Source organism: Prionailurus viverrinus, chromosome F2 (assembly GCF_022837055.1).
Source record: "Prionailurus viverrinus isolate Anna chromosome F2, UM_Priviv_1.0, whole genome shotgun sequence".
Taxonomy (NCBI): Eukaryota; Metazoa; Chordata; class Mammalia; order Carnivora; family Felidae; genus Prionailurus; species Prionailurus viverrinus.
In genome coordinates, this window is record NC_062578.1 from 82465511 (window position 1) to 82476192 (window position 10682).

The following is a 10682-nucleotide window of genomic DNA, read 5'->3' on the forward strand; positions in this document are numbered from 1 at the left end:
CTCAAGAGAGCTGGAGGAGCACCAAAGGCAGGAGGAACTGAAATCCAGAGGCGGGAGACCTGCAGACCTGCCCTGGAAACCCCCAGCCGCCCCCCAAACACTGGGGCCCTTGTGATCGTGGGAGCCTGAGAATTTGCCTTTGGCCGAGGCAGAGGCCACCCCTGGGGGACAGAGAAACAAGCAAGCAGAAGTAGAGAGTGGAAGGGACTCCAGGGTGTGGCTGGTTTCATATGCATTTTGGAATCCACTGACCAGTTTCCACACACGAAAGGCTGACAGCACAATGAGGCACTACTACAGGCCCCAGAACGGCTACAGTTTAAAAGACTGACAACACCGAGTGTCGGTGAGGTCGTGGAGCAACTGGAACTCTCTCACAATACGGGTGGAGACGCGTTGGAAGGTGTTTGGTGGCACCTCCCAAAGCGGGTCACACGTGAGTCTCACCCCCGGTGTCTACCAGACGGGAAGGCTTGTTTATACCAAAACGTGTGCAAGAATGTGCAGAGCAGCATTCGTCATCAAAGCCAAAACTGGAAACAAGCCCAAGGCTGCCCACAGTAGATTAGGTACCAGCTCCAGAATTCCCACACGATCAACACTACCAGGTAACAAAAATGCATACGGACAGACTGCGGACACACACAGCCCCAGAGTGGTCCTCACAAGCACTACAGCCGGATGCAAATAGCCAAACCGAAAGCAGCTGACACTGTATGATGCCATTTACACAGAATTTTTAAACAGACAAAAGCAACGTATAGTATTAGAGTCAGAATAGTGGTTACCTTCGGGGGATGGATACAGACTGAGAGGAGCCCAAGGGAGCCTTCTGGGTTTCTGGAATGCTCTGTATCTTGGTATGAGTGGTTGTTACTATGTATAGTAAAACCATGGTTTGTGAGCATAATTCGTTCTGGAAACATGCTTGTTAGCCAATGCACTTGTATATCAAAGCAAATGTCCCCCAAAGAAATAAAGGAAACTCAGGTGATTCATTCCACAACCCAAAAATAATCATATAAAAATGATTGCAATACTGTAATGTAATACAAAATAGTAAAGAAAATACAATACGTTTTTAATCTTTATTTAGTTTTGCGAGGGAGACAGAGAATCCAAAGCAAGCTCCAGGCTCTGAACTGTCAGCCTAAGAGCCTGACGTGGGACTCAAACTCATGAGCCATGAGATGATGACCCGAGCCAAAGTCACAGTTTCATTGACAGCTGACGGCTGCTGTTCATGAGCAAGCCCCTCTACGTCACGTCCAAGAACGCAATCGGACCACAGTTTTCTCCAAGCAGAATTGAAGGTTCTCTTGGTGACCCCATCCCAGGCTTTATCGATGATCTTGGGGCAGTTCATGGTGTGGAGATGATTTTTCCAAAACTTGGAGGGTGAGGTTTATCCTTCAGTCGCCTCGAAGCATCGCTGAAGTCGGACTTTGGTGTAAAGCCTTTTAAAGTTCTAAATGACCTGCTGCTCCACGGGCTGGAGGACTGGAGTGGTGTTGGGAGGAAGGAACCTGCCCTTAATGAACTCCAATTCCTCCAGTAAGTCGTCCTCCAAGCCTGGAGGCTCAGCAGGGGCATTACCCATAACCAGCAAGGCTTTGAGCGGCAAATTCTTCTCTAAAAGGTATTTCTTCACTGCAGGACCGGAGGCCTCGTTGAGCCACTCAACGAACAAGATACGAGTGACCCAAGCCTTGCTGATGGACCTCCACGTTAACGTTTAACTGGCTCCTCTACGTCGTGCATTTCCTGAAGGCTCGTGGATTCTCAGAACGACACACGAGCAGGGGCTTGACTTTGAAACCCCTGCTTGCGTTAGCGCAAAACAAGAGGGTGCTACGGTCTTTCACGGGCCTGTGACGGGCACTGCGTTCTCTTCTTCTGTAACGTGCGTCCTCTTTGGCATCTCTTTCCAAAAAAGCCCCGTCTCATCACAGTTAAAAACTTGCTCTGGCAGGTAACCCTCGGAAGCCATGAGCTTCTGGAACTCGGTAGCAAATGCCTCCGCTGCGTTAGCGTCCAAACTCGCAGCCTCTCCCAGCCTCACAACACTACGGATGCCACCGCTCTTAAAGTTATCAAACCATCCCCTGCTTCCCTCGAAGCTTTCTTTGTTTTCTGTTGACCTACGAGGCGGTTTACTTACGAGGTCGCTGTACGAGGCCTTTGCCTTCTCACAGATAAAGTTCTCGGTCACAGTATCACCTGCCAGTCACTTCTCGTTTATCCAAGCCAGAAGCAACTTTCCTACATCTTCCAGAACACATGGCCATTGTTTTGATATTCTCATGACTCCTTTAGCTGCATCTAGCCCCCTTATTTCTTCTTTAGTATTGTGCAAATGGCCGACATAGACTTCTTATAAAAATCTTACGATTTCGGCCACTCACCTGCCTCGCTCATACTTGCGATGATTTCCTTCTTAACTTTCACTGTAATCCCCTCGTTCTTTTTACCGCCTTTCTTTTCAACCTTTTTCTACATGGGGGCTATTGTATACACTCGCACAGACGTTGGCCACAGCACAGGGTTAATAATGTTTTGTCATATACTGTATTTCATGCAACTGGCAACAAGGCAGCAGAGGAAAGGGTCTATTTCTGCAGGCGACCTGACCTAGAATGAGGCAGAGCATTCCTAAGCTCACTCTTGTCTGGAAAAGCAAAGGACTGCCCACAGGTGCTTTGCAGTGACAAAAAAAAAAAAAAAAAAAAAAAATGCACTAGCTCCCGCTGTGGGCACCTTCCAGCATTCTGAAAAATCACTGGCAAACACCATGGCCTGAGACCGAGCATCCAAGCATGGGCGACAATCACCCACAATCCCAGAGAGAGAGACAGAAGAACCATTGGCTCGGTTGTGATCATGAGACCTTCGGGATCACACACCACTCGTATTGCAAGACATCGCTCGTGTATCAAGTTAAAGTTTATTAGAAATGTTTGCTCGTCCTGCCGAACACCCGCGGAACAAGTTCCCCGTAACCGTATATGTATAACATCATTAATCTATACACTTCAGTTTGCACACTTAGCTGTATGTAAATTCTATCACAATCCTTTTCATAAAACAAGAATGTTCTTAGCAGCGCTATTTGAAACAGCTCAAAACTGAAAACTGTCCAAAGCTCATCAGCTGTACGGTGGATTTTTTAAAAATTATGGTGTATTCCCATGACACGATACTGTGTAGCGCTTAAAAGAAACAGATGCTGGGGCGCTTGGGTGGCATAGTCGGTTAAGCGTCCGACTTCAGCCAGGTCACGATCTCGCGGTCTGTGAGTTTGAGCCCCGCGTCAGGCTCTGGGCTGATGGCTCGGAGCCTGGAGCCTGTTTCCAATTCTGTGTCTCCCTCTCTCTCTGCCCCTCCCCCGTTCATGCTCCGTCTCTCTCTGTCCCAGAAATAAATAAAAAATGTTGAAAAAAAATTAAAAAAAAAAAAAAAGAAAAGAAACAGATGCTATGGGACTTCCACGATACAGATGGATCTCGCAGGCCTACCAGGAGTAAAAGAAGCCAGACAGGAAAGAGTAAGTACCGCCTGACTCTAATTATATAAACAAGTTTTAGATGAAGGCTAACACTTACGATCTCCGTGCGCTCCCCCTACGAAATCTTTCCATCTTGTACAACTTCTCCTAGCTGTCCTCTACTTGCTAGAAGGGACGGTGCCTGATTCATGACTGCCAGGTAGGTCTTCAACTTTACTCCATTGGATTTTGTTTTCTAACACTTAAAAATAAAACAGCCCCTTACCCTACCAGCAAAAAAATAGATTTATTAAGGAAGAGCAGAGAACAGCAAGCCAGGACAAGCAAGCAATAAGCAAGTGCCCGGAACAAAGCGGAGAAAGCTCTTTTATGGGGGGGGGGGGGGGGGGGGGGGGCGGGGCTGTTGTAAACTGAAAGTCCATTGGGCTAAACTGGAAGTGTAGTGGCTCCTCATTGGCTGAGCTGTGACTGTCTCTCATTGGCTGGACTGTTGCTGGGGGAGGAGGAAACTTTCCTTCCTCCAGCCCGGTAGCCGGTAGCCCGCAAGGCGTCAGTCCGCTGTCTGGACTTGATTTTGAGGAGTGGTCGGGGATGAGAGCTGCCGGTGCTGGCCTCCCAGCTCCGTTCCAAGTGAGGTTTGCTTTTATTAATCTTCACACCCTGTATCTGAAATTCTGCCATCATACCTGCCAGGAATCCAAGTGGGACCTCCCCAGGACACAGGTCCTCTGCTGTCCATGGATGTGCAGACATCCTGCTCCCAGACGGGCCTCAGCAACCAGCCAAGCCTGGGGGCCGGACCCAGCCCGGCACCCATGTGGGGCTCCCGCGCAACCTGGGACCCCGCGCGGTCCTGGAGCTTCCCCGCCTTCACGTTCAACTTAAGTGATCCCCACCCCCTCGCAGACTCCAATCTCCATCTCCGTCATCAGGGTCTTTCTTTCGAGGCCCCCAGGCCTTTTCCCCTGCCCCCACTGTTTCCTCTGCAGGGTCATGGACAGGCCCAGGGGGCGCGTATTTGAATGGAAGACGGTACTCTGGAGACTGGAGATCGTGCAGCGCAGCGTGCCAAGTCGTATCTTTCTGACTCAGGACACAGCTTCTTCATTCCTTTATACGGCTGCAGAGAAACCCTGCAAAATAATTTTCAGAGCCTTTCTAAGATGTGAGTGTGAGGGAGATTGATTTCTAATGAGACAAGTGACACGCATGATGTCCCCCCTCGTGGATGTTCCCAAGGGGAGCCCCAATATAAAGCACTGGTGCCCCAGACATCTGGGGGGCCAAGCAAGGAACCCCTCAGCAGGGGCACGGAGTGAGGAGCGGGTCTCTGGGGATGGCAGTGCCTAGTGTCCCTCCAGTGCCCCAGGCCAAGGGAGGGGCGGCCTGGTGGGCAGGCGGCGTGGCGGGGGGCGGTTGCCACGCGGCTGGAGCCACCACCTCGGGGTTGTTCTGACCCCCTTCCATGTTTCCGCGTGGAACCCTGTGCTTAGTGACCAATGGATGAGAGCTCAGCTCCTGGCTGGTGAATGTCACCACTCGCCCGGAGAGCCGCACAAGGAAGGAGGTGGTAAGGAAAGAGGGAGATTTTCAAGGCTTTTTATTATCTTTTTTTTAATGAGACACACATGTGTGTTTACATGCAGAAGGACAGACACCGATACCAATTAAACACAGACTCACATATGCTCCAGCAACCCCGGCCCTGAGCACACACCCAGAGTGAAGGCAGGGACCTGAAGACACTCGCCCATCATGTGCACACAGCGAGTCACGGCAGCCAGAACTCGCTCGCCATCCCAGCGTCCGTCTGGGGCCGAAGGAATGGGTGAAGAAAATGCAGTGGGGCCACACAACGGAAGACTGTTCGGCCTTAAAAAGGAGGGGAAATCTGCTCAGTGCAGATTCTGCTCAGTGCAATCAGCCAGTCACAAAGGACGAACACTGTATGTTTCACCTCTCTGAGGTCCCTGGAGTCATCAGGGCCAGAGGAGGACGGTGGGGACCCCCAGAGGTCCCCAGAGAAGTGGGGCCAGGTAACCTGCTGAGGGTGCGGGAGCGGGGGGCGCTGATAGGCTGTGGGCAGCTCCACTGTGGTGCCAATGCCGGGGACCCTCGGTCACCCTCCACCACAGTGCTTGCGGGGAGAGAGGAGGTGAGACTTTGCAAGGTTGAGGGGGATGGGGTCAGGGGTGTCCAAGGACTAGAGAAAATGAGCACTGAGGGTTCCGGGGTGTGGATGTGTGTAGGGGGAGGTGGGGGCCAGGCTGAACAAACGAACGATGGGTGCCCGCACGCCTGGAGGAACGAACGGATGAGCTTCTGAGACGCTGACAGTCACGTCACAGGCTCCTGGGTGTGAGTGGGGGTGCAGGGCGGTGGAGACCCCATCTGTCCCCACAGCCCACATCTGCCCCCCAAAGCTCCATTCCCCCGTTCCTGTGTCCTGCAGGTGGGACAGATGCCCTTCCTGTCCCCACAGATGTCAGACCTTTGCCCCTCAGCCAGAAACACTCCACCCTTTCCCAGGTCTGGATCAGATTAACAGAGGCCAACACAGGGAGGATGAGGGTAGGGATAGAATAGGGGCTCCGAGCGCAGGACAGCACAGTTCCCCAAGGAAAGCAGGGCCTGTGGCCCCGCCCCCACCGTCTCCTCCTCTGCCAGGGCAAGAGGAAGTGTGCCCGGGGCCACAACTGGCAGGAAGAGCAGAATGACCTGCTAAATCCACTTGGCTTGAGGAAAGCCAGGTCTGGGGGTGGGGAGCCACCCACTGGAGCCAGCCCGGCCAAACTGGGGAGAGCAGGCAGGACCGGGTCCGTGCTGTGCAGGGGTCTTCGGGCAGGGAGCTGGGGCCCCGGGGCTGCCCCTGGATATGGGCATGGCCGAGGGAGGAAGCCCTGACCTAGAAGGGCTCTGAGCCCAGGGCGCAGGCCATTTACCATGCAGGCTCTAAACATGGGCCCCAGCCGCCAGCCCTGAGCCCTGTGGGTAGGGGGTGGCTCCCTCTAAGGGAGCCAAGTCCCACGCAGGGGTCTGCAGGAGGCGCCGTGTCCTGGAACCCCGGGCTCAGACAAGTGCCGCCTGTGGACAGTCAGGGACACCGACCCAGAGAGGCCAAGGGAGGGGCCTGGGCACTGAGGCAGGCAGCCCCGGCTCCAGGTCCAAGCCAGCCCCCTGCCCCACCCGAATCCTCAGTCCCACCAGGAAGGGGGGAGGGGCTCTCGACACCCCTTCAGGTCTGTGGCCAGTAAAGGAGGAGGGGTGCCCCCAGGGAGACAGGTGGGGGGCCTGCCAGGCTGGCTTTCACATGATACACCACCAGCTGGAGGGCAGGAGAAGGGAAGGCGGGTCCCTGAGGCTCCCAGGAAGCTTCCCCCCGCCCCTCGCCCAGCCAGCTCCCACTCAGCAAGCAGCATGGGGAGAGGTCGGGGGTACCTCCAAGGTCAGGGAGGGATAGGGTGTGTGGTGGGTGGGGGCTGGAAGGCCTCTCCGAGGAGATGCCGTCTCAGCAGGTGAGGGATAAGCCCCTCGGGTACAGGCAGAGCTAGCTTCACCCACCAAAGCCTTGGGGGGGGGGGCGCATAGCGGGCACAGCCATGGTGTTTGTATTAAAATACTCTCCGAGCAGCTGTGGAACGTTGGCGAGGCTGACTCAGGGTTGAAGGTCAGTGATATGCAGCTTGAGGGTCCGGGACGCCAAGCTCCGGTGTCTGCACAGCCGGGGCTGGCTCCCAGGGGGCGCAGGTGCAGGGCGGGTGGGCAGGACGGCTTCCGGGGCCAGGTTTGCGGGCCAACGAGTGAGCCAGGCTGGGGAGCAGCGGCACAGGTGGACAGGACACCCCCAAGGCCGACCACAGTGACTTCCCGTTCCCCCCGGCCCCCGAAGTCAGGGAGGGAAATGGCCGTCCCTGGCCTGATGCCTGGCTCTGGGGCCAGAGTGAGGCCCATTGTTTGAGGCTGGAGCTGGGGGGGGCCGGGGCCCAGGGGCCTCCAGGAAGCCCCCAGAAGTGCCCTCTGTCCCACTTCCCACAGATCCAGCGCCTGAGCAAGGAGACAAGCACACAGCCCCGGCAACCCCGGCAGGATGAAGGTGCCCACGGCCGTCCTCCTGGCCCTGCTGCTGTGCCAGCAGCCAGGTACTGGGGCAAGGGGACACCCCTGCAGCAAGGGGGGGGGCGGCATCGTCCGGGCCCACAGGGCCCCTCGGGACACCCAGCCTGGGGCGGGACTGGGGAGAAAGGGATCGGGCTGGAATCTGAGGCCAGAGGGAGGTGGACGTCAGCTGTCCTGGGCTCCCACAGATCCCCAAACCTGCCCCTCCCTAGCCCCAGATTTCACTTCTTCAAAATGCAGGTCCCGGTCTCGGTTTCCTCTTCTATAAACTAGCCCACCCTGAGGGGTTCCGGGTGGGGGGCAGCTGCTGCAAAGGGCTGGCCCACGGCCGCGGATGCTGTCGGTAGAGACAACGCCAGGCCACACGCCAGCAGGGCCGCCAGCTTGGGGGCCAGCAGGGGGGACACGGTGGGGAGGGAGAGAGCACCGAAGTGGTGAAGCACAGGCGGGGGACGGGGAGGGGACACAGCCTCGAGCGTGTGTCCCCTGTACGCGGGTAGCAGGGGTTCACAGACGTGCCTGTGTGGCCAGGCAGAGGGCAGGTGCAGGGCGAGGAGGAGGACGACGACGACGCGGACTTTGGGCTGGATGGCTATGACGATGACGATGAGGAAGAGGAGGAGGAGGCCAGTGTGACTGCAGGCGGCAGGGGCAGAGGTGCCCGTCTCCCCCGACCCGAGGGCGCAGGCACTGTGTGCGCCCCGCTGAGTGCCGGGCTCGCTGGCGGCTGGCATAGGGGGACCGTGTGTCACCTTGCCTGCCGGGGGAGGGGGAGGAAGAGCCCTGGCCCTCGGCACACCCGTCACCTCTCCCCTGGCTGGGACCCTCCACCACCGTCCAGAGTAGGGAGCCTAGAGTCGGAGCCGCTGCGGGGCGGAGAGGCCGTAGGGGCTGGCGGAGCAGAGAGGGCGCGGTGGAGGCCCGGCACGGGGAGACTAGCGCAGAGGCCCCGGGCGCAGAGAAGGGGGGCGGAAGGGGTGCGGGGAGGCTCCTGCAGGGCAGGCTCTCAGAGGGGTGAGAGCTGGCAGCAGCACGGGCCGCAGGGGGAGGCGCGGGGGGCGGGCCGCGGCCCCGCCTGAGCCCTCTTCGCCTCTCAGCCATGCTGCAGTGTTACTCCTGCCAGGCCCTGCACAGGGGGGAGAGTTGTGACCGGATTCAGAACTGCGTCCACAGCCACAGCTTCTGCAAAGCCTTCGTCTCCCACGGGAACACCGGTGAGCGGGCCACTGGGGTGGCCGCAGCGGGAGGAGCCCCATCTCCCCCTGCCGAAAGCGCACAGCCCGGAGCGGGGCCTTCCCCCTGCCCCGGCCCGTCCCGGGTGACCAAGCCGTTCCCTCCCAGGGTCGGGCCCTCTGACCACCTATTCGGCGTGGTGCGCAGACGCGTGTCAGCCCTTCGCCAAGACAGTGGAGGGGACCCTGATGACCGTGACCTGCTGCCAGTCCACACTCTGCAACCTCCCACCCTGGCAGGACCCACTGGGCAGGGGGGCAGGGAGCCCCCAGGGCAGCCCCAGTCTGGTGGCCACTGTCCTCCTCAGCCTCCTCCCGGGCCTTCAGGCCATGGGGTCCTGAGTGGGTGGTCCCACCCCGACCCCAGCCGGGCTCACACCCTGGATGGCCAGCACTCACTCCAGTGCCTTACCCACCTGCCCATCCCCCACCCCCCGGCTTTGGAGAATAAACGCGGAGCGACTTCAGGGGTATGGCCAGCACTGGCTCCTCCCTCCCCCGCGTGTCCCCGCGTGTCCCCGCGTGTCCGATCTGTCTGGCATCTGCGGCCTCTCTCCCCACTGCCTGTGCCAGGACGTGGGTCACAGGTCCAGGCCTCAGCTGCTCAGAGGGTGGGTCCACACAGCCTGGGGAGAGAAAACACGTGTCATATGCCGGAGTGGGGGGCAGGGGGGGCGGCCCCATTCTCTCCTCACCCTCCCGCCACTGAAACGCCTCCATGCACGTGATTGTTGCCTGGGTTCTTGAGAAATGGGCGGTGGGAGGGGCTGGGAAGAGAACCCAAGTGTGCCCCAGTGTCCACTGTGGCCAGGCTGGCACCGTTGGCTGCTGGGCTCTTGGCCTTCCTGACTGGTACCAAGACAGAGCCCTGAGACAGGAGGGAGGAAGCCTGGGTCTGGGCCTCAGTTTCCCCATGGATAAGTGTGGAACAAGGCCCTTGATCTCCACCAGCTCAACATCCCCAGGGTAGGGAAGCCCAGAGTCCTCCGCTGCCTGTCAAGGATCTCCAGCAGGTAGACAGCTTCCCACTCTCTGTTTCCTTCTTTCCTTATTAATGAAAACCTCCAGGTCTGGTGGGGGGGACAGATCCCTGAGGTGGAGGTGACATGTCTTTCTTCTTCTCCTTCCTCCTTCCTGTTCCCTGAAATGATGGCTGGGGCTCAGCAGCCACTTTGCACCATGAGGCAGCACACTGAGGCTAGTAGGGCAGCATGGAGGAAGGGGCCTGGATCGCTGGTGACCAGGAACCACTGTACTAGCCCCACGCTGCCTACCTTAGGACCCCTTTCCTTGGGAGAGAAATAAACTGCTGTGGGGTTGAAGCCAGTTGTCTGGGTTTCTCTCTCATTGCCTTTTCACATTCTATCATACGTGTGCACTCCCACACGTGCGTCCCTTCTCACATTGCTCCCGCTAGTGCACACACTCATGGGCACACACCCACCCACACGGCCCCCTACTAAAGCACATCAGAGAACAGCAGAGCTCGGGGGCCACACTGAGTTAAAATGTTAGGTAAGCCCAGGTCCCCGGTTCCACCACCCTGGGTGAACACCACGCCCCACCGGCTCCATGACCGAGATGAACGCCTTCACCCCCCAGCTGGGTTTCCCTGTCTACTAGGTGGGAGGAGAGAAGGGCCCTCCTGGCCGGGCCAGCCTCAGTGAGGCCCCAGGGAACGCGACACGCCCGGCAGGCAGTGCGCACTCAGCAAAAGTGAACTGTTGTCGGTGCAACCCCACGGGCCCCGCCTCCTGCGCGTGCTGATGGGAGTCCCTCGCGACCAAAAGAGACCTGATTAGCCTTGCTCCTCCCCCCTTAGAAGCACT

The 10682-nt window shown here is 57.8% G+C and overlaps 1 protein-coding gene across 2 annotated transcripts; it reads left to right on the forward strand.

The window, feature by feature from the left end:
* The first annotated feature begins 7214 nt into the window (after positions 1–7214).
* On the forward strand, positions 7215–10164 carry GPIHBP1 (glycosylphosphatidylinositol anchored high density lipoprotein binding protein 1). Of its 2 annotated transcripts, XM_047842430.1 has the most exons (5): positions 7215–7334; positions 7541–7644; positions 8153–8278; positions 8719–8835; positions 8963–10164. In XM_047842430.1, exons 2-5 carry the CDS (start codon positions 7593–7595, stop codon positions 9193–9195), a joined length of 528 nt encoding a protein of 175 aa, XP_047698386.1. In that variant the 5' UTR covers positions 7215–7334; positions 7541–7592; the 3' UTR covers positions 9196–10164. The 2 variants fall into 2 exon arrangements, with proteins under 2 accessions (XP_047698386.1, XP_047698385.1); XM_047842429.1 differs by having other exon boundaries at positions 7303–7644.
* Positions 10165–10682: the final 518 nt, after the last annotated feature.

Bases quoted from the DNA above. Each gene is read 5' to 3' on its own strand.
- GPIHBP1 (XM_047842430.1), top strand. From the start codon at position 7,593: ATGAAGGTGCCCACGGCCGTCCTCCTGGCCCTGCTGCTGTGCCAGCAG. The intron at 7,645-8,152 runs GTACTGGGGCAA...CTGTGTGGCCAG, and splicing joins GCTGCTGTGCCAGCAGCCAG to GCAGAGGGCAGGTGCAGGGC. The intron at 8,279-8,718 runs GTGCCCGTCTCC...TTCGCCTCTCAG, and splicing joins TGCAGGCGGCAGGGGCAGAG to CCATGCTGCAGTGTTACTCC.